Here is a 23046-nt window from a genome sequence, read left to right as displayed (position 1 = left end):
TGTTTTAAAAAAAACCCAGAATAACTTAGTCGTAATCATACTCAAACGTTATTTGACAGCCTTCTGCGTGAGTCACATTGTGCTGTTTGTTATGAAATTCTTGTGTGTCTGCATCTTGATCCCTTTCAGGGGAATGTTGACGTGACGGAGGCTTTTCCAGGGTCCTGGACATTTCATGTCAGCGTGTACCAGCTTCACTGGGAAGGGAGATGAGAAACTGGTCAGGGGAGTAATTTCTGTTAGTAAATAGCTTGACATTCAAGAAATTCATTACCTTGACACAATGGGCTGTATTTTCCCAACGTATATGTTGTTCCTGGAGAAGGTGAAGGGTGAGTCAGGCTCTCTCAAGGCTTGTGTTAACACTGTCAGGTCAGAGAGTACAAAGTGTTAAACCCGGGCCTGTAAGGAATTGATGCCAGTTATAAAAACGCCCCGTTTGGCCGTGTGGGACCCTGCAGAAACTGTGCGCGGCTTTGCTTGTTTACTTCCCAGTGACTGAATGACTTCCTTTCTTGTGAAAGGGGCTTCAGCGCTGTTTGCTGTGCTCTGTGCTGGCTCCAGACCCCAAAGCTGCTCTAGGCTGGTCATGGCCAGTGTCTGTTCATTAACTCCTCCATTTCCAAGATTCCTGCTATTTGGAAACTGTGTTGAGCACCTTCTATGCATCAGTCACTGTGCTAGGAGCTGGAGTTAGATTTTTTTTAAATTGAATAGGACAGTCCAGGGGGAGCAGGGATCACAAGAGGCTTCCTAGAAGCGGGGCCCTGTGAGCGGAGTCTCGAGGCAGAGTTGAGCTGGCACAGGTGGCATCCTCAAGCCCTCTTGCATCCGCCCTTTCTCCGTCATTGTCCTTTTTCACCTCTCCCCTGGCTGCCCCCGGTCTCCTTCACCCCCACCACTGTGCAGCATTGTCTTTTCCTGACGCCTCGTTCCTCTTCAGCGCTTCCTGCTGTTTTCCAGGACTTTCTGGCACGGGGGCTCCATGCACAGCCCCTTCCACAGCAGAGAGCTGTGGGGAGCTGGGGGCCCCAAGAGAGAAAAACGTGTTTCCTCTCTGTTACGTTGAAACCATCCCTGCTTTGCTCTGGGCGTCTCAGCCACAGACTTAATTCAGAATCAGTGGTCGGTAGTGACAGGAACGGATTGAGGAGGGAGGAAGTTGTTCCGTGAGTCCCCCCGTCCCAGCGTTCGCACTGCTCCTTCAGGCAGCTGCTCGCATTGTCGGGAGAAGCAGGGTCCTTGATGGACGTTTACAACCAAATTCAGTGCAGCCTCAGTAGACTTTCAATAGAGATTGAGTTGTGGAGATGCCAGCAAGAGGCACCAAGGCCGGAGATGCTGTCAGTACCACTGAATATGCTCGGATCCTCTACCCATTTTTTGGTTCACTAAGACCCCGTTACTCTCAAGCAGAGGAAATCAAAATGGGGGCGGCTGCCCCTTTATCTAAAGGAGCATTTCCCCTCCCTCTCGTCTCCAGGGGAGCCCTAGGTCCGGGTTAACGTTGCTGGCATTTAGAGTTGTGGTGTCAGCGTCCCCCGAACCATCTGGTGAAGACCCTGGCAGGTCGACAGAGCCAGCGTGGAGGGCGCCACACATGGTAAAGGGATGGCCTAGCACCCATGTGTTGGCCTCTGTGACGCAGCAGGTGCCCTGACTTCTGTGGCTCTCCATGCCTGTTTGACTGTGAAGCAGGTGTCCTGCCTTGTCTCCAGCCCGTCTCCATTTTCCTTGTCCTTCTTGTCTTCGTTTTCCCCCCGAAAATGTTGATGCTTGCCTGCCTGCCGTCCTCCGAGCATCACTGCCAGAGTGACGCTCCTTTTCAGTTTCAGCACCTCCCCCTACTTGCGTGACCCAGGAGCACCCACATCACCCATCCTGCTGGCCAGACCTCTTGCTTAGGACCTCAGACCACGCAGTCAGTCAGGGCTTGAACTGGGTGCTCCTTGTATGCTAGTGTGGTGGCCTCGTCCATCTCATAGACTGCCCTAAGGCCCGTGGGCAGGGCTGCCCGCAAGCCTTGCACACTCTGTCTTTGCTCTTCTTGACACAGTGTTGTTGGTCCACCCACCTAATAACGGGTGGTTGATTCGCCAGGGAGAGAGGTACCATTGGGTACTTCTTAGTGTTTTCAGTAAGTCTAAGATTCTTGACCTTACGCGCACTCCCTAGACAGCCTCCTGGCCTGGAGAGCCTCGGCAAGTTTGGGTTTCCCTGTCCGAGGACCCTGCTACCAACAGGTCCTCCTGATCGTTGCTGTTACCTGAAGATGTGTCCTGCCGGGGAGCCCGTCTCCTGCACATGCAGCCAGAGCCGCCGGCCGGGGGTCAGCCAGCGTTCAGAAAGGCTGCCAGCCTGGCTGCTGCGTTTCCTGTCTGATAGATGGATGCCCTTTGGCTGTTGGCTGTTGTCATTGTTCGTCTGGTTTTTGTGGTGGTGGTGGTTTTCTCAGAGTGAGCGTAACAAGGAAGAATGGTTAATCTAGCAAGAACTCATTACCGTGAACGATGAAGGCTGGGCTCCTGTTTTATTCTTATTTGATTTGTTTGCTTCATTGGGGAAAACAAATGATCGTGTCACCCTATGGAGAATTTCACTTTCTCTTTGACATAGAAATAAACAGCCTCCCACGTTTCGTTTATTTTTGCCGCTGCTGGAACAGTTGATTCAAAAAACACGTTTTATGCTGCTTTCCTATACCATGACCTTCACTATTAGGTAGGGAAGGGAAACCAATAAAATATGTATATTCTTTAAGAAACGGACGACCCTTCACTGCAGATGCCCCTAGAAACCCAGATGTGTCAGAGCGAGATGGCTGAGGGGTGACAAGGCCAAACGAAACGGCAGGAGAGACGGAGTGTCTTCATTTTCTTTTTGGCAACACGTCTTGACGAGGAGGATTCAATTTACATTAATTCATTAGAAAAAAAAATTAGAGCCCCTTTCTCTCCTTCTTGTCTTCAGTTAGCAGAACATTCCTGGTAATGGAATTAAAATTCATTTTCACTAAAACTGTGTCCAGCCTTTGGCATATAAAACGTATGTGAGGTGTTGCTCGCTGGAGGGTTATAGATGCTGGCTCACTCGGATCCTCCCAGGGCCACATCCTGACTGGCAACTCTGTGGCCCCAGTGCCCAGTAGTGTGTTCACTTCCTGTTCCTATTTCTTTACCCGCGGGCTTTTGGAGCCCAGCGGAAAGCCTCTTCTGTCTGGTGATTTTCCCCTTGCTGGCCAGTATCGATTCGTGATTAGCCAAACCTGATCTGAGCAGTGGGTTTGTAGCCTCGGGTCTTGGGAGTGTGGCTTCTTGGCAGCTGAGGGTACAGATGAGAATGTCTTGACATTCTGTTGCTAGGTTACTGAACCCAGAATTACTGATCCCTCCACACAGCATTTGTGTTCTAAACTTGCTATTTATGGTTGAAAGCAGCTACTGTACACATTTTTGGGGGGAGGGTGGGGAAGTAGGGTGAGATATAAAATAAATAAAATAGTTAGACACAGTCCATCCAAATAATTATGACAAGGAAATGTTTATGGCAAACTAGGAAACAGAGATTAACACCCCACCCTCCTCTCCCTCGACACTGGAGGAATCATTGTGTTCACATTCAGGGAGTTGTTGGGCAAGCATTTGTAGAGCCGTGGTGTTAACTCAGTCACCAGCTAGACCTTGTGATAAAAGTCGAGCGATGCAGCTGGGGAGGCTGCAGCCAGGCCCCCCTGTCTTGGGTGTGTTTTTCTTTCCTTCCCTTTTTATTCTTTTTCTATTAAATTTTCTCTTCTCATAATTTTGTATCATATGGACAAAAGTTTCTATTTAAAAATAACCTTTATTCAGAGAGCAGTTTTACCAAATTATGGGGTAATTACACTATCACCATTTGACCTTTTTAAACAGCCTCTAATAATCAGAAATTCCAACTGCATTTTTGGCAAAAGTTATTCTTTGTGATTTCCGTGGTTCTCCCATCCCACTCACTTTCGCTGTCTAGCCAACGTGTCAAGTAACAAATATTTATGAATCTTCTACTTTGTGCAAAGAACTGCACAGGATCAAAGACACTGAAAGCATGGCTTGCCTTGAAAAATGTATAAATGAACTAGGACACCAAGACCAAAATGCACAGAAGTTAACATAAAACCACAGTGCAGAAGATGCCCCAGGACTATGCATGGAATCATATCCTAAGTGGAGTGGGAAGTGCTGACGCCAGAGGGAAGGCGATGCCCGCAGGCCAGGGTGCGCTGAGATGGGAAGACCACTGCGGACTGGCAGCCGCGTGGATAGGTGATGAATGGACCGTATGGACACAGGCCGACGAATCTGGAGAAGGCGAAGATCTGTGTGGCCTGGAGCGAGGTTTCTGAGTGGTGATCGGACTCGCTCTGGGCCTTGAAGGATGAGTAGAGTTGGAGTGACAGGCAGAGATGAGTGGGGAGGCTTTCTGTCTAAGCTCAGAGTGTGAGCAGAGGCAGTTAGGGTTGGAATGTGCAGGTATGTTCAGGGGCTAGTAGCCAGAGGCTAGACTGGCTAGAGCAGTCTGCCTGCGGGAGGCCGGCTGAGACTGGAGATGCGGATGGAAAGCTTTGATTTCCAAGAGGAATTCAAAACCTTCCTCCTTGGAGGCATTCACCCCGTGTTTGCTTACTGAGCATACGTCCTGAGCTGCGCGCTGTGGGAGCTAGGGATGCAGGAGGAAGCAAGAACCACACAACCTGTGTCTCCCCAGGAGTTTGCTCTCTAGACTAAGGAACTAATAGACTGGCACTTAGGAATTCGAATATTCTGCCCTACGTGAAGGCTGTGAACGGGACTGTCAAGTGCTCTGAGGTGTTTGGGGAGGGAAAGCCCGTGCAAACCGGAAGTTAGCCAGGCGAGGTGAGGAGGGAGAGCACCTTCTAGGCAGCGGGTAGCAAGTGCAGAGGCGGGAAGACGAAGCCAGCCTGCTGCTTGCTGTTTTGAAGAAGGTTTATTGAGTTCCTGCTCTGTGCCTGGTGGGGCCTCCAACATAACAGAGAAGACAAGTACAGGAGATGGTTTCTGCCCTCGAAGAACTTAGTGTCCATTTAGAGAGCGATGCCGGGAAACACCAAATAATTAGCTCTGTAAGTAAGAGTTTAGGAAGGAGAGAAAATTGAAGGAAGGCATGAAATGGTGTGGAGGCTTCTTCCTGGAAAAATTAAGGCTTAAGTGGAGAGGTGGGCATGTGAGCTGAACATGGAGGGACAGGGTGGTCTGTGAGACCCCCCGCCCAATGTGGTGAGGAGGATGCGTGTTACCCGGGGGCAGGAGGAGGAGGCAGCAGTGGGTCAGCGAGTCAGTGGGTCAGTGGGTCTGGGTCCTGGGGGACCCTGAGTGGCCTAAACTCCTCAGTCTTCCGTATTCTTGTTTGTAAAATTAAGAAGCTTGACCTCAGTGGTCCCTGAGAACATATCTAGCTTGGAAGTCTAGGTAACTCAGGCTTTACCCTAGAGACACTAGTGAGTCTTAAAGAATTCTGGACCAGAGGAAGAACTCAACAGAATCAATACACTAAGAATCTTAATTCATCTTTGTTGTAGAAAATTAATGGGATAATTACTAATTTATGAGAAGTACAATTTTTTACGAAAAATTTTAATCATGCTCTGATGCTTTTAAACTGCCAATAGCATCGTCCTGAGGTCCACTGGACATTGCCTTGTGAATTTTTGCCTTTCTCAAAAGAGGAAAGAAGCAGATAAAAAATATGGCCTGAAAATGCTGATGAACAGGGGGAGGCTGGGTTCAGAACGTGATTTTACAAATGCGGATTTGAATTTGAATCCTAAAAATTCTTACAAATGTTCAGGGACATCTTGGAATTAGAAAATGTATGCCATTTTTACTTTGCAGAACTGTTCCTAGGGTGGTCATGGCTTGATGTAATAATGGGGGTCACGGTGGAGTGACGTCCTCCCAGGTGCAGGAGTGCTGAGCGGCTTGCCAGATGCACCTTTGTCATATTCAGGACCAGGACCGCCTCAGCCTGGACCCCACTAGAGGTCCCACAGAGATGACGGCTGGGCAAAGACCTTGTCCAAACAGAATGTGATCCGATCCCAAAGATATGCTTTTCTGCCGTATCTTTCTCCAATGGAAGAGTTGACCATCAAGCCATGCATTAGGTCTCTGTCCAGATGAAGCCTGGAAACCTTCCCATGTCAGACTGGACTGAATGTGGACCTGCTGGAAGGCATCAGCGCCAGGAGGTGCTGGCTGGTGCTTCCGGAGGCTGCACTGCGGTCACCCGTCGGTGGCCCCGGGCATGTTGCTCCTGCCTGTGTTGTCCAATCCTGCCAAGCCTGTCGCTCTGGTCTCTGTCTCTCAGTGCGCTTTGCCGGGCAAGCAGGAAGGAACACCATGTCCGCTCATTATGCTACTTCACGTGGGGAACGTTGGGCTGATTTCCAATCATTATTTTAGAGTAGACTGCAAATTTGGGTAACATTTGCCAGGTCATAACAGCTTGCATGTTCCTTAATAGCTTTTCAGGGGCTGAAGGTGAACATCAAGGCTAGGGAAGGGCTTCTTGCCGTCTCTTTGTTTTTGTTGTTTCAAGCCCAACTGAACGTCACCAAAATGATGGTAGGCGTGGGAAGACTCCCCAGTGCAGAGTCATGAGCAAACCCATCAGGAGAAAGGACGGTACAGTAGGGAGGGGTGGCCGTGCCTCACGTGACATCGCTTTGTCCTCCTGGATCTGTTCTCTCAGCTTCGTCCATTCTGCTTTCTCTAAGTAGATGATTGCAGAGAATGCGCGTTTGGGCTGAGCTCTGCAAAATCGATGACGTTCCCCAAGGTCTCGTGCGTTTCTTGAGAGCAGCAGGAGAGCTGAGGTGCTGTTTGGTTTGCTTTTTTTGAAAACTCAGGGGTGTTGATTTGTGCTACCTGAAAATGATATTTATAACTTCAGTTTGTTTGGTCCTCTGAGGACATTATCCTGAAATTGTTCTTTGTCACGGAAAGCTTATCAAAGATATAAATTTCAGCAAAAAACCAAAAAGCAAACGCTTGATTTTTCAGGTGGCTGAGTTTTAGAAGCATTGCTAAACGTCTCTGGATTCTAGCTGACAGTCGGGAAGTGCACATCGAGGTCTGGCCGGCTCACCATTCTGCAGTCCCTGGGCCCAGGTGGAACACTGAGCGCTACACAGGTTACCCCAAAAATGACTGTCGAAGTAAATAAATAGCACAGTTTTCTGGAGCAGATTAGGGCCAACCATACAAGCACCAAATGCTTTCAAAACTCCATTACGCTGGTTTAGTATCCTGTGTTGCTCCCTTTCTGTCTTTTTAGGAAGCATACGCTGAACATAGTTTTAAATCATCTATGTTGGCTAGATGAACATTTTTATGTTGATAATGTGCTAAAGATGTCACTGTCCGTGCTGGTGACCTAGGACCTGAGGTGGAGGAGACCTCCCTTCCTTAAAAACCCCCCACATCTCTTTATGAAAAGAGGTTTCTAAGAGAATTCATCTCTCAGCATCTTTTGTGGACCCACTACGTGCCTGACCTGTGCCGGAGAGACCGTAGAGAGGAATAATTAAGACATGGTCGTGACCTTGGACATCTGCCTGATGAAGGAGACAGACACATAAACGCATACTAGCAGGGAGAGGGGAGCTGCACAGCTGTAACAAAGCTTAGGAGCGCTCACTGACCTCCGACTTGTCCGCATACAGCGCCTGGGATGTCCCCACTGCCAAGACACCCCCCCGCCAAGTGCTGCGGAAGTACCAGCAGCGCTCAGAGCTGTCCGCGCGGGAGCTGCAGCAGGACCGTGGGTCTCTCCTGCTGCAGAACTGGTGTCTCTGGGTTTCTGTTTATTCTGTCTTTTTATCTTTGGTGCAGTCCCTAGGAACCACCAAGCTGCCACAGGTCCACCTCTCATCGCTCCTTCTGTCTCTTTTTTCTAGGCTCTTAGGCCTCCGCCCCTTTCTTCTTAAAGTTCATCACCGTCCCATTAAGTAATGAGGACGGTGATGACAGTGACAGTAACTCTCAGGTGCTGACTGGTTGTTCACTCATTGCCGGGTGCCATGCTAAGCACCCTCCACGTGTCGTCTCATCTACTCCCCTCAGAATTCAGGGGGTCTAATCCCAGCTCATAAAAGAGAATGCAGAGCCACACAGCTCCTTTCCTTTACAAAGTCCAAAGATACTGGATGTAATTTTTACATCTCTAGAATGTGTGTGTGTGTGTGTGTGTGTGTGTAAGAGGCTACGTCCTCCACCAACACAGAGCTTTTTTGTTTGCTTTCTCTAAGTTTTTAGGGCACTTGCAGAAACTGAGTTGTTCCGGATGGAACGCGAAGATTCTAGCAGAATTTCAAGTAACCAAGGCTTTCCCTTAGAGACACTCATTTCAGTGAGCAGCCTGCCCAGCCGGGAAGTGCTGGATTCACTCAGTCACTGGATCATTGCTGACTTCTCCTTGGACCTGGGACCGTCTGGCCTGAGGCAGAGCAGAGGGAGAGCAGGAGATCGTAGGTCAGAGTGTGCACCATTCTCTGCTGGATGAGCTCATTTATTTCAGCAGAGAGGGGAGAAAAGGGGGAAGAGGTTATTGTGGGAAGAAAGAAGCATGCGCTTTTAGGTTTTGAGAGAAATACTTTTTCAGTTTCTAGTATTCGGATCTTATTAAAGTGCTTGAGTATTACTTTGTTAAAAGTTTTCATAATTCTGGGGATATTAAATATATCCGTGCTCAAATATTAGCACCCCAAATCCACAAAGAAAATATCAGTGGGATTTTTTGTTTTTAAATGATTCTCACATTTGCTCCTAAGGATTAGTTTAGATAATTCATTTCTTTTGTGTCTGCTGATCATATTTCTTTCTATCTACCATGGTAACCAGTTTAAGGCTGAGGTATAAGCCGTTTCAGCATTAAGTTTAGAGATTGAATTGAATCAGAAATGTGGAACACACTAGCCTTGTATAAAAGTCAAGACTTTGCAATTCAGTGGTGGAAACGTCACGTGCTTTTCCAATGTGTGCATCAGACAAAGATCAGTGGTGTTCAACTCTTGTCCTCAGCACCACAGAAGTAACATTCAGATTTCCAAGGGATTAATCCAGCTGCTGTCCTGTTGTAGTTGACGGTGTTAACGAGGATCAACAGCTCAAAACTGACATGACATCTTTCTCCATCCTCCCCGTCAGTAAATGAGGGTCTCTTCCCAAGGGTCTGCTAAGGGTAGCACATTACACTGGGTGTTCCTACATCTCTTATTGCATAAAATAAAGCTGAGACAAGCACTAATTTAATTAGCTTGAAATATCCTCTGACTTTGAAGAACATCTCCGATCCCTTTCTTGCCCTGTAGTGTATACTAGTCATTGGAGTTTTATTTCACTGTTTTGTGTTTATGAGCTGTTAGCTTTATCTGAATGCTGGCCCTTCAAGGGCAGGAATCATATCTGTTCTTCACAGTACATTTCAACACGCAGACCTCCCACGGTGTCCTTCACTGGCCGTTTGGGAAGGATGATGACTTTATCTGTTTAGATTAGAGTCAAATTGCACTTTTTTTTTTGGAAAAGTCATTCATACTTATTCAACTTACACATTCTAGTCATTTCTTGATTTTTATTTTTTCCTTTCCATCTGTTTTCTCTCATTTTCTTCGGGGCCACCTGTGGGAGCCACTCAATACTGATTCCACCCAGTACTCCTGAAAAGTCATGAGTCTGACGGGTAATGTCAGGCACCCGGCACAGCAGAGGACGCACAGAAGACTGTAACCTCACATTTATAAGTGCTTTGCAAAGCATTTCATAGTCTAGGTCTTCGTAGCCTAGATTTTCAAAACAATCAAAAAAAAAAAAAGGGGGCAACATATGTTATTATTGGGATACTGACAAGGAAATCACATGGATTTGTTCCAAGTGACGTGGGGAGCCAGCAGCACAGCTGTCAGAAGATCCTGGTCATGCGCGTCTCGGTCAGAAGGCCCCCCCCCCCCGACACAGGTTGGCGACTTCCTGCAAATCCCCTTGGTGTTCTGAGTCTCGGAAGTGGAAAGAAGAAAGAGAACTCAAAGTCCAGGAGTGTCTGCCACTGACCTTGAACGCGGAGGAGCAGACCCGGAGACAGCACAGTTCTTCTGCGCAGGCTCCCCCTGGCATGGGTGCGTGGCTTTCATCTGGATCTGGTGTTCCCCTCTCCTGCCTGCTCTGAAGCAGTGTCCGCCATGCATGAACCTGTGTGAACGCATACCGGAAATACAAGAACAGAGTTTTCAGCTGCAGGGTGAAGGCGCCAGACTCTTTAATCCTTAGCTGAAGAACAATTATTCCACAGGCTTTCTCTCACCACTTCTGCATAAGAAACGTTTTAAAATTTTCTTCTATTTTTATCCATTAAAGGCAGAATAGAGAAGAGGAAATAAGAAAGCTAAGCTTTGTTCATTTTTTCACTTTATACGCAATTGAAATTGACACTTTTGGGCCAAAACGTAATTGGTAATAATCTTTAGACCTCACAGGGCTTCCCTGAAATTCTGGGGAGAAAATTTTGCAAGTATATCCTAATTGGGTAAGTGTTGGAACAAAGTTTGTAGATAGAGTCTAGGTAAGAAATGGCCTTTCCGTAAGTGGTAATTTCATTCTCAGCATCACTTGGACGGGTGTCCGGGTGGATGACAGAATCAAAGAGGGAGGCTGGGAGAGCTGAAGCCCAGCTCGGCACTGAGGCAGGCGCGTGACTCCTGAGACCGGAGCCAGCACCCCACCTCCCTCCAGTGCCCCTCCGCAGGTCACCGCGCCTCCCCATCCCCTTCCCTCTCTGCGGAAATCCAGCTGAAACGCATCGTCTTGCATAGCATTCACTCTTGTTATGTGTCTGAGAGACACCTCTGTACAACTGTTATTTGTGGAACTGAGGGTTTTCCCATAAAGAAAGCAGCAGCAGAGATTCCCGTTTCTTTGGCGTTGATAGCGTATCGTCCATTGTCAAGCCGCTGAATGAGTGCGAGGCGAGGAATGAATGTCTTCTGTGGCTACTAGGAGGATCCGGCTTTTCCAGAGCATCCCCATGTCAAATGTGACGTCTCTGTGTCTTATCGTTAACATGCACAATGAAATGTGAAATGGTGTTAACGGTAGCCCGGGGACGCCAGAGCTTCAAGATTAGAAATCACTCTTAAGCTGTCTTTCTTCTTCCCCCCGGTGGGCTGCTGTATTAACACTCATTATAGCAAAGCAGAACAGATGGGCAAATAGACTGATTAGTTATCTATCTATCTATCTATCTATCTATCTATATATATATGTATTTTTTTTCCTTTGTGGAGCTTAGATGTTGGTTCTTTCTTCAATCAAAGACAGGAGTTTTTAGATGTTGCCTTCTCTTGATTCCCCTTTTTAATCAAAGGGAGATGGGGCACTTTGCTCCTGATCTATTAATAGTGTGGCTAAATCCTTTTCTTAACCACTGACTTCATAGCTCTCTGTGTACCCATTGCAATCAGAATTTGATTTTTCTCCAGTCCTCCAAACTGCATGTGATGTCTTCATGTTCGTTCTCACCCAGATCTTCTCTATGGAGTTTATCACTTTTAATTCACTTTTTTAGAAGTGCCTTTCTTGACATGGGTACTGTGTACAGTATTTTTGGCTTTTCCACTCAAAATGGAAAAAAAAATCCACAAATAATTGTTCAAAAGTGAAATGATCAACAATATTATACAAATAGAAATATTTCCCATAGCCTTTTTTTAAAAAAAAGTCAGATATCTCTGATGTTTCTTAAAACAGATTTTGCATATTTTTTCTTCCCAGTTCTATAAAAGTGTATTTTTTGATGAAACTGTGCTTCCAGTTCAAAAAATTGGGGGTAGGAAAACCCATAAGCATTCCCACTTCTGGCATACGTATGTTCAAGGGGAATGAAATCACTCTGTTAGAGAGATAGCTGTACCCCATGTTCATTGCAGCATCATTCACAACAGTTAAGGTGTGTGAACATCCTGAGCATCCTTCAGTGAATGAATGGGTCAGGAAGATGTGAGACACACACACACAGACACACACACACACGCACACCCTGGATCATTATTCAGCCTAATCATGAAGGGAATCCTGCCATTCGCAACTACATGAGTGAACCTGGAAGACACTATGCTAGATGAAATAAGCCAGACAGAGAAAGACAAATACTGCATGGCATCACTCACCTGTAGAATCTTAAAATTTAAAAAGTCAGACTCACAGGAGTAGGGAGTGGAATTGTGGTCATCAGAGGCTGGGGGGTGGGAGGAATAGACGGGGGCAGGTAAAAGGGTGCAGACGCTCGGTTACAAGATGAATCAGGGCTGAGCGGGATTGCTTGTGGGTTTTCCTAGCCTTCATATCGTTGGTGACACTGTATTGTACGATTGAAAGTTGCTAAGAGAGTAGAATTTGTGTTCTTGTTTTTAAAACAAGCTAAACATGTGAAGTGATGGGTATGTTAATTACCTTGGTGAGGATCCTCTCCTAGTGTATGCAGCGAATTGAATCATCCCACTGAATACTTTCGATACATTGCAGTTTCGTACATTATACCTCAATAAAGATGAAAGGATAAAATAAAAATAAAGAGAAATCATCAGCATTGAGAAAAGAAAATTCATCATAAGTCCACAATTTTTCTTGTAAAACGGCAAATGCATTCCACGTGTGTGGAATGTGCATGGAAAAGTAACACTTAACTTGTGTATAAAGAAGAACTTCCTCATGTTATCACGTGGATTGTTGCGGAACAGTAGTTGCCCCAAGGAGACCTAAAACATTACCTGAAGAGGCTTGGAGCCCAGTGTGAGGAGAGGAGAGGAGAACTTGCATGTTGCAGAGTTTTAGTCCTTTTTAAAAGTTATGAATTGATTTACAAATCTGCTTGTGTATTTTATCGAAAGCAGGAAAAATGTCCTGTGCAGATGGTGCTGCGTTAGCTTAGCGCACAGCACCGTGGGCAGGAGTTACATCTTCTGATTTCAGGCTTCGAGATGATGTAGCCGAACCAGCACTTGGGGAGATTTTTACACAAAGCCGTGGGCCGTTAATCGGACCCCATGTTTTGGAGGTGCCTGGTGATCCTACCAAATGCATTACCCAGTTTTAAAATGTCGCCCTCAGTGGGACTTGCTATTAGGCGATTCCACGAAACATCAAAGAGGTGCTTCAGTTTAATTCTCACACTGTGATCTGTGCCTTCAGAAATAGCACGCGGTTTGGAGCGGTATGTGAGAGCAAGACTCAGATCTGCTTGGTGCTGCGTTCTCTGCACGCCCATTGGCACCATCAGCCTTACCTCTCTAAGTGGGCTGCTTTCAGGGAGGTTGCGGAATAGGTGGTGTGGGGGCTGGGAGAGAAGCTGAGCAAAACCAATGGAAAATGGAAGCTAAAAATATATGATCGGATTCATGTGGAGGATAGTACAAACCAAAGGGAAACTTGTTTGAGCAGGTTATCAGAGCAGTCATTAGGGATCCATTGCTGAGGGTCTCCTGAATTCGAGGTCTCAGCTGGGTTGAGGTTCAGTGAGAGAATTCTTAGTAGAAATGAAACCTTGACACTGTTACATCAGGCTGTAAAAGAGATGCAGTTCAAGGGTGTTTTAGTGATGTTTATTCTGCTGTGGTCAGGTCTCCAACCTGACCTCTCTTGACACCCCGAGTCTCCAGGCTGAGTCAGGTGCCTGTGGGGCGGACTCCCCTGTCTCCCTGTGCTTAACTGGGAACAGAGGACCACAAGGCTGTGTGGCTGGTCTTTCTAATGATCTCCTTCCTCTGCGTGTTCGTGTTCTGTGGGGACAGGGAGGAGACTGTATCTTGTCCTGTGTACCTCTGTGTGCCCAGTGTCTACCCAACGTGTCTCTCACATAGTAGTTGTCAATAAATATTAGTTGATTGAATGAATGATTGGAGTTATTTATGAGCAGAATCCAAATGACATAGTAAAAACCTTTCCCCGGTGAGCCATGGTTAATTTTAAGAATTAGAGATCTTCTGCCTCTCAGAGAAATTCATAATTATCCCCTTCAAAAATGGGCAAAATATTAAAGTATATTTCTGATGCACTTGTAAAACTTGAAGACCTCATTCTTAAAATTAAGTTACTGCCATAAAACACATAGTGTGTGTGTTTCAAAACAAAATCTGCACCTAATTGTGATTTGGAGAGAATTCGTATTGAGCGATGGGGCTTATTTTAAAAGACAGCTAAATGAAAGCTTCCTGAGTCATCCCTTGAACTGGGTGTGTCTCAGTAGAATGGTGTCTAATCTGCTTGTTTATACACCCCTCACTTCCATGCCTGAGTAACAGAGAAGTCCTTTGAAAAGTTTTTTTTAATGCTTTATTTTTATCTGCCCACTGCAACGTGTTCGACTTTCGTGTGATTTCAGCTTTTTAAACTCAAGTATGATTTGTTGATACACAAACGCGACGTTTAAAACAGAAGAACCAGCGCACAGGGCTTTTCAGGAGAGGCAGAGAATAATCCACACCTTAGATTCTTACATTAACTTCTTGGGTAACTTGTGAGGCTGTCGACACGAAACAGGAATGCGGAACAGGAAAGCTGGAGGACTTCCGCAAGAGGAGGGCTGTAAGCTGTCTCTGGGTTCGTGCTGTCCGTCTGGGGTTCTGTGAAGGTTTCCCGCTGTCCTTTCTGGTTTTACTTTGTTCTGAGGAGGTGGCAGCAGACCACAGGGAGGGCAGTGGAGGTTCCCCCTCTCACTTGGGGTGTGAGGTGGTTTCCCCACATTCCTTTCTGAAAGTTAAGGAACTCATTCCGGGAGCCCACACCTTGCTTGGTGATGCTGGAGGGGGGACCCCGGGGGATGCTGCCCTGAGAAAGTGCCGGCTGGGAGGACGGAGTAGCAGCAGCAACCCTTAGCAGCCCCCTGGTTAGACAGCAGTTCCCTCCTCCTGCCTTCAGAACTGAATCCTGTCTCCTGTCCTTGTCTTGTGTTTCACGGATGTTTCTTTAAAAACTATAGTAGGTCGACAGAACGGATTTCAGCACTGCCAATTCGAAATCTCTCAAAGTGGGATCAGACGGACTGCGTGTATCTTGTGATGTGTTATAGTTTATTACGTTGGATAAAGTTAGCAAGGCCTCCTCCAGGTTCACAAGCAGGAGTCCAGTCCCCTTCCCTGCCCCGCTCCCTCCTCGACTCATCTGAACACACATGCCTGTGCACGCGCGCGCACACACACACAACCCCATGCCACGCTCTTCCACGTTCCAGTGTCTCAGCTCAAGCAGCTATTTCCCTCTGGATGATGCTCCCACCCTTTCAGCCTGGCAGATTTCTACCAAGCTTTTAAGACCCTACAAAATACCGCTTCCTCTTTTAATTCCTGCCTTTGCCCAGTCATAATGGAATCTGCTGTTTTTGGAATTCTGCACTGTCATAGATTTCTGGGAAACGTTTATCACGGCACTTACTACACTGTATTGTGTAGATTTTTTTTTAAATGTTGGTATTCTACAGACCAGTATGAGTAGACCCTCAATGGAAATCCTGTAGCTTTAGGGGCTAGATATCATGAGAATAGCTGTGGGCGTGTGTGTGTGTGTGTGTTCCGTAGCTTTAAAGAGGGGGAAATGGGTTAAACTGAGGTTACCTAAAATTGTTACAGAAACTGATAAGCAATTGACTATGGAAAAAAAAATCTCCCTTGCTTGTAAAACTTCACCAGCTAGCCCTGTATGTTCTGTCAGTGATGCGATGCACCCAGCGATGGAGATGTCTGCAGAGCTCTCCACACCCAGCTGGGGGTACAGCCGCCAAGTCAAGTTGGTGTTGGCATTTGCATGTGCTTGGCTGAATGTAAGGTTGTCACCTGTGTTACCTAAGTTCATTCATTAGGCTGATTTAGAATGACCTTTTAGTGTTAGGCTAATATGAAAAGCTCCTTTGCTGAGATGAGGTGGTTTAAATGGTAGGGTTTCTACATCCAGAGATGTCTTCAGTCTCTAGGAAGGAGGGCTTTCGGGCATTGGTCTCGTTGGAAGAGAAAACCTTGGCAGCTGCGTTTTGGTAGCACTGCCCTTGGGACTGAGAAACGAGTGTTTGTAAAGGGCAGAGGGGAGGGTGGGGTGTGGGTGCTGACGAGGGTTAGGAGGGCGGCTTGCTGCTTCTCTTGCTGCCGTGGGCGTGGGCGTGAGGAGGTAAGGGCTGTTGACGGGGATGGATGGAGACGGAGGCATGGGTAGATGTTTCAAAGTAAACATCGACAAGACTGGGAGGGCTCGGTAAGGATGATGAAAAAATAAATCAGTAAAAACAAGCAAGTTGAGCAGAGCAAACCTTGAGGGTTTGGGCGGTGACCTTGAGTAGAGCAGGGGAAGGTGAGTGCACGCCAGCTAACCAGCGGGTTGTCGCCTCCGTGGCTTATCCGTGAGTACTCCTGCCGCCTATAGTGGAGGTCAGGCAGAGGCACGGACGCTCTGAAAGACGTGGACAACCGCCTTGATTTCTTCTCTTCGTATCCCTGCGTCTTCTCGGTCCTTAGACTGCAGCCGACTATGCAGAAAATGGACAAAAGTCCAAGTCCTTGCCCCCGTCTCTTTTCTTTATCCTTGAAAACAGTGTCACCTCGGGTCAAATGAAATACTGAATCATGTACAAAACCCACCAGGCGTGTGGAAACCAGCCCGAGTTTCTGACTTTCCCCAGCCTCCGGAGCTCGGTGCACCTCGTCGGCGTGCTTTCTTTCCTCTGAAGGTTTATCAGATCCCAGAACCTTAGCAAACCTAGATGGCACTTCAAGTTTGTGTGTGGCAAGTGGGAGTGCTCAAATACTTATTTGAATAACTAAACAGAAATTTTTTAGCTCCTCAAAAAGTCCAGGCACACGTTGTGCGGTCGGGGGAGGCCTTCCGACCCGGCCTTCCAAGCAGGAATCGGATGAGAGATGTCCCACGTGGCATTTCCTTCTTCAGCACCCAGTCACACCCCTGTCCTGTGGAGTCAGGCAGGAATTCAGGGCAGCGCTGGCCACACACACACACACACACACGAGTTTCATGTCACCCACTCTGATCTGGCTTTCTCTTCTCGCAGGTGCGCACATCTTGACCGACTCAGCAAGAAGGTGGATTTTCTTTGTGTCTAAAGAGAGAGAAAAAAAAATGTCCCTGTGTCTGTAGAGATGATTTGCAGTTCAGCCCGGCTGAAGCTGACCGAATGAGACTATGGGCTGTGCCTCCGCCAAGCATGTTGCCACTGTTCAAAATGAAGAGGAAGCCCAGAAAGGGAAGAGCTACCAGAACGGAGATGTGTTTGGCGGTAAGTACCTTTGAGCTTCATCCTTGGTCCGTCGGTCCAGGCCTTGCACTTAAGTGGCAGTGAGTAATTGCAGTGTTACTGTGTTACTCCGTTTCGGGGGGACAGTGGGGCAGGTCGAGGGCTGATGAGACAGGATAAAGATCAGTATGAGCTTTTACATCAGACAGTGTTCATCGTACTTCACACATAGAAGACTTGGGAGGAGGATCATGCAGGTTTCATGCAGGAGCTACATTTACATGAAGCTTTGAAGAACTTAGCAGAACTTAAATAGTCGCGAGGGACAGTGACCACAGGGTGTCCTGGTCCAAGAGAACTGTAGGACTGAACACGTGGACGTCCAAAAGTAGGGGAGGATTTATAACTGAGGCAATGAGATGACTTTTTGGAGTTACTCTGCGTGAATTATAAATGCTCAGATTCAAAGGTACAAATGCTATGGATTTAATAATCATCTTTGAACCTCCGCTGACAGTGCTTAGTGACTTGAGAATAACTAGTGCAGAGGTCACAGACTGCCAGCCCATGGCCACATCTGGCCTGCAAATGTATTTTCTTTGTCCCCTCCAGAGAGTTTTAAAATAAGAAGCTAGGCAGTCTTTAAAAATCAGGATGTTTCACATAAAACCTCCAGTTTCTTGCAAAGGTTTGGCAACACTGATGCATCATTTTCTGAGGCAGCAAAATGCAGGGTAGGGTCGCAGGTCCTGTGGCCTCCAGTAAACGGCCAAGCCTTCCCCGTGAGTGCTCATCAGGCCCCGGTCACTCACGGAGGCTCCCTGTCTGGCCACTTACCGGCTTTTGAGTTTGCCTGATCTTGAGTTTGTCCCTCGGAAAATCAGTGATTGCCCTGATGAAGTGTGGGTTCGTGTTCCTGCAAAATTCCAGTTCGTCCAGGCGGGTGAAGCAGTTTTTCCGGAGTGACTTCCAACCCACGACTTGACATTTGCATGGCCCTTTTATTCATCAAAGCTCCGCGTGGCGTTTATTGGATAAAGGACTTCACTGAAATAGTGTTCATGTGTAAACAGCTGAGGCTGCACCATTCAGTCGCTGTCAATAAACCTGCTGCGTTTGAGTCTCTGGCCTTCCATCCGATCGGTTGTGGGGTTGTCTCCTTCCCCTGGCGAGGCGCTGGGGACACCGTGGGAGGGGTCCTGCTCTGTTCCAGGTGGACTCGAATGTACAGTGGGAGAAGGATTTCCTTTTGTTTTCTTGTAAGGAGATGTATGTTGCCTGGAACAAATTGGCTTCCAGGGGTCACGACCTATAGAACTGAGAACTGCGGAGAAGAGTCTGTGTACACATAGTATGTGAGCATCTTATTAAAACTAGAATCCACATCTTTGAAACCATACCTTCTGGGAAGACAGCTAATGAGAACTAGAGTCATTACTGTCACTCTCAAGCACTTAACTTTTAAGAGGGAGTAATCTGATCTCAGGGATTTGTTTAAACCAACTTCTGTGTGATGTTCTGTGTCATTGTCACTGTTGTAACCAGAGCTATGTTTGTGTGCCTCCACCATCTGTCAGACAGCGAGGAGCACGTGCATCCATTTCCGTGTGGAGTGGTCGCAACACTCCAGGGACGCCTGTGCCAGCTCAGTTGTACAGATCTGGAAGCTGAAGCCCCATGAGACTCACTGGTCCAGTGTTGCTCAGCTACTAAATGATGCAATCAGGTCTCAGCTTCAAAGTCCATGTTTCTTTCTCAGTGTCGTTTCCTGCTGCCCTGCTGCCTCCCGTCGGTCACTCATTCTTTAATGCAGAAAAATATTGGCTGGCCGGTGCATGATGTATAAGACCTTTTGATAAATGCCATGGGGGACGCAGAGGAAAAGGAGACTTAAACCTTGCTTTCTGGGACCTTATAAGAGGATGAGGGGGTGTTATGAGGCAGCATAAGCCAAACACCAGAAGAGGAAAAGACATACACCTGATGGTAAGAGTCAGAGGGTTGGAGAGATTGCCTTAAAGGCGGGATCAGAGCAGATTTCTTTCCGAGGTGACATCTGAACCTGGCATTAAAGGACTGGAGACTCTAAACCTATAGGATGAAGGGTGTAGGAAGGTACTGGATGAAGAAAGGCTGGAGGTGATTGATGTGACACATACTCAAGAATTATAAGTAATTTAGTTCGAATGGAATATAAAATATGAGTGAGAGAGAACTGGCTAGAAGACTAAGTTAGGGTTATGGAGAGCTTTGAATACCAAACTGCAATCTGTAGAAAGATAACCTTAGACTTGTAGGAGCAAAAATTCCGTGATATTCCATATATTGTATTTATGTTCTGCTTGGCAGTGAGACCAGCTCACCATCCATTTCGAATATGATTACAGCTTTTATAGCCCAGAAGCCTCTCTGTGGTTCTGAAGTAGCATGTGTAGCTGCAGCTGTCAGTATCTGATAGAAGAGGCTTGTGTCAGTCAGCTGTTGCCGGGCACTGGACAGCCGCAAGGTCTAAGCGGCGCTCAACAAGAAGCGTGTCTTTCTTGACCATGAGTCGGTTGGATGGCTGGATGGCTGGACGGCTCTGTTCCGTGACTCTCTCGGCTTCCTCCTGGGGCCAGGGAGCCAGGAGGTAAACGTGCAGGTGATACTCATGATGCCTCTGGAGCCTGGGCTTAGACTTGGCACCCTGCCGCTTGCGCCCACGTTTCCCCGGCCACATCAAGGCACGGGAACTGGCCCAAAGATCAAGGGGCAGAGAAGTCCGTCTGACCACAGCACATTCATGGCCAGGGTGTGGCTGTAGACAGGGGTCAAGAACTGGGGCTGAGAACTCCCTCTGCCCCAAGCCTGCTGGGTCGTTGCTGTCTGTCTGGCTCCGTGCCGTCCATGCCAGAAAGTGTACTTAAGGCCTCTGCCAGCTTCCCCTCATCTTGCCAAATACTTAAATAACTGAAGTTTTATTCACTCCAGCATCCATCCTCTTGTTACTCTTTCTGACATCAACACCTGCAGATTTATGACATGGTGTCAGTTGAAGCGGGAACCCTGGGCAGGAGAGAGCTGCGTGTACCAGCCAAGGGAGATGGTCTTCCTAGTCCTGCAGGGCCCTGGGAGTACTTGTCAGACTCCAGAGTGACCATGAGTGCTCAGTACCCCAGGTGTCACTGAGCGCTTCGCTTTGATACGAGAAGGTTCTGTTTCTCCACTTCAATGAGTTTGTAAGCGGCGGTGTACAAAATCCCCGTGGCAGCCCAGATGGTCACAGATGAATGGTGGCTCTGTCTCCCTTGTAGCCGTTTGATATTTTTGGTCACCCATTGTCTCAGTGACCTATTACCACCCAGCAAAGGACCCCGAACCTAGCAGCACTGATTTATTCTTTGTCCCGACTCTGTGGGGTGGCTGCAGTCCATCTATTTTCTGCCTGGGCTCAGCCGTGCAGCTGCATCAGCTGGGAGCTCAGCTGGGCTCAGCTGACCCGATGGCTTCAGATCTCTCTTTCCATCTGGGTGAGTGAGGCTTTCCACGTGGTGACCAGCTTCCAAGAGAGGAAGTGACGCTTCCACGCCTCTTGAGACCTGGGCTTGAATATCTATTGAATATCCAAGAAGGTCGCTTTTGCTGCATTCTGGTGAGCAGAGCAAGTCAGAAGACCAGCGCAGAGGCAGGGGAGCCCAGAGGCTCTCCGTCTCTGAGTGTGTGCCTGTGGGAAGGGGGAGAATTGATGGGCGCCATCTTTGGAGACCAGTCACCAAGCCCGTTGACAGAGGCAGTGAGAACTCATGCTGGTTGTCTTCCAACCTGGACAGCCGTACTCTGCTTTCTAAATCACACCTCTGTTTTTCGCTGAATAAAGTGGCCTCATTCACTTTTTAAAGGCTCAGTGTTTTTAAATATTTGAAAAAATGTTGTTACCACGTGTTGTTGAAGAGTTGACAAAGTCTGTGAAAGGTGGCATGCTTGGGGGCAGCTCTGAAGTATGTGCCTCTGAGTGTGTGTCCACCCACAGGTTTGATCCTTTTCCTAAAAGTGTGAATTTAATTTCATAGCTTCTAAGGACATGCTGGGGAACGTTGATAAGCAGTGTGTTTTCACAAATGGTAATTTCTGCTTATAGGGAGCCTTTTGGTCTCTGTGATATTTTGGTTATTCAGGAGACTGACCACTCCAATTGTGTGGGAGAGAATTTCTATAGGATATTCCACGATCGAGGATTAAGTACTAAATGTGCATCTTGACTCCTGCTTTCATAGACGTTGACAAGGAGCTTTATCACTGACGTTTACCTACAGGCTTTTCTTTCACTTTAAATATCGAAGCATAAAAAAATTTCAGATCTAAAGTGGTGCTTCAACACTGTGGCCCTTTCAGAAGTAAAATCCAGGCCAGAAAGCGCCATCTCCAGATTGGAATTTTCCCTCCCTCCGTGGTCAGGGCTGACGCGAAGGGCGGTCAGCCGGTCTGCTGAGGTCATTCAGAGGGCAGCCGAGCAAATTGCCAAGAGCAGCTTGCAGAAAGTAAGTGACCACCAGGCTCAAGTTTTCAGGAACTAGTTAAGCAAGTTCTAGGGAAGACCAAGTGCTTATTGGATTTCTTTCAACAGTCATTCACTTAGACCCTTAAAGTGGGTGCACGGAGCAGATTCGGGCCTTATTAGGGAAATTAACGTGTCTGACCTGAGGTCATTATCTCTCCGCCCACCCCGAAGGGGCGAAGGCTTAGTCATATTGCCTTTCCTATTTGTGTGAAGGTCACCATCATTCTAGCAATGGTGTAGGCTTTAATCTTGAAAAGGCTTGAAACTCGAGGCCTCTGGCTCTTCCGGTTCCCACATCAGTGAATCAGCCTCTCCTAGCGTCCTCTCCTGCCACGGTAACCCGTGGTGTTAGCCCCTCGCCCAGACGAGTGCATGTCCTCTGAACTGATGCTCCATTGGCCCTGTTGGTTGGTTGTTCGCTGCTTTGCTTTTTTTACTTTTTGGTTTGTTTTTGACCCTCTTTTTTTGTTTTTGTTTTCGGCGCCGTTGGCAGATTGCAGCAGGTTTTTCTGCGGTACCCCTCTGCCTGTGTTCATCCTCCTGCTCCAGGACTTGCCGTTGTACTCGGTTCTTAGACAGTAAAATCCTAAATCCTTAGTGAACATAGCAAGACTTCTGAAGATGGCTCTGACGCACCTTTGCAGCCTTGTTTTACACTCTGTCGCTCACGCTCCCTGTTCCTCCGCCAGGTGGGACAACTTACCCGCTCCGCACACCGCCGTCCTCCAGGCCAGGCATGCCGTGACCTCTGCTTGGTGTGGGCCCTTTCTCCTGCCTTTGTCTCTTTAAATCCTGCTCCTTTTCCAAGTTTGCATGAAGCTTTTCTAATACCTTCAGAAAGTATCTCTTTCCTGCCGTCCCAGAATACTTTTTACATACTTACGTGTTTCGTGTATTTGCTTATGTGTCTAGTCTTCTTGTTTGTGTACGTGTGTCCTCTCTCTCGTGCGCTGGTCATCCCCCTGAAGGCAGGGGCTGTGTGGTCCTGAGAGGACACAGGGTTCTAGGGTGCCAGGAGCTGGAGGCAGACAGACTGTTCGGGGACCAGGTGGGGTTCTGACCATGGCAGCTTCCCTGTGTGGTGTGGTGGCCTTGGCTGATGAAGGACTAGAAAAGCCTGATGTTTATAAATATTCCCTTAAGTAGAAGCGCTTAGATTCTCAGAATGGTGGCATAAGACCTAGTATAAAAAAGCATCAGTACCTTGACCGTTTCCTTTCATTCAGGCCCTG

General features: G+C 47.5%; 1 protein-coding gene across 1 annotated transcript in view; it reads left to right on the top strand.

The window, feature by feature from the left end:
- The window catches only part of C21H1orf21 (chromosome 21 C1orf21 homolog), a 206587-nt gene that overhangs the window by 60393 nt on the left and 123148 nt on the right, over window positions 1–23046 (top strand). The window contains exon 2 of the mRNA XM_072945940.1: window positions 17095–17319. Within this exon, the coding sequence (XP_072802041.1) occupies window positions 17226–17319 (94 nt within the window). The 5' untranslated portion in view covers window positions 17095–17225. The remainder of the gene's footprint in view (window positions 1–17094; window positions 17320–23046) is intronic.

This window comes from Vicugna pacos, chromosome 21 (genome assembly GCF_048564905.1).
Source record: "Vicugna pacos chromosome 21, VicPac4, whole genome shotgun sequence".
In the NCBI taxonomy this organism is placed as follows: Eukaryota; Metazoa; Chordata; class Mammalia; order Artiodactyla; family Camelidae; genus Vicugna; species Vicugna pacos.
This window is presented reverse-complemented; position numbering and strand designations above follow the sequence as displayed.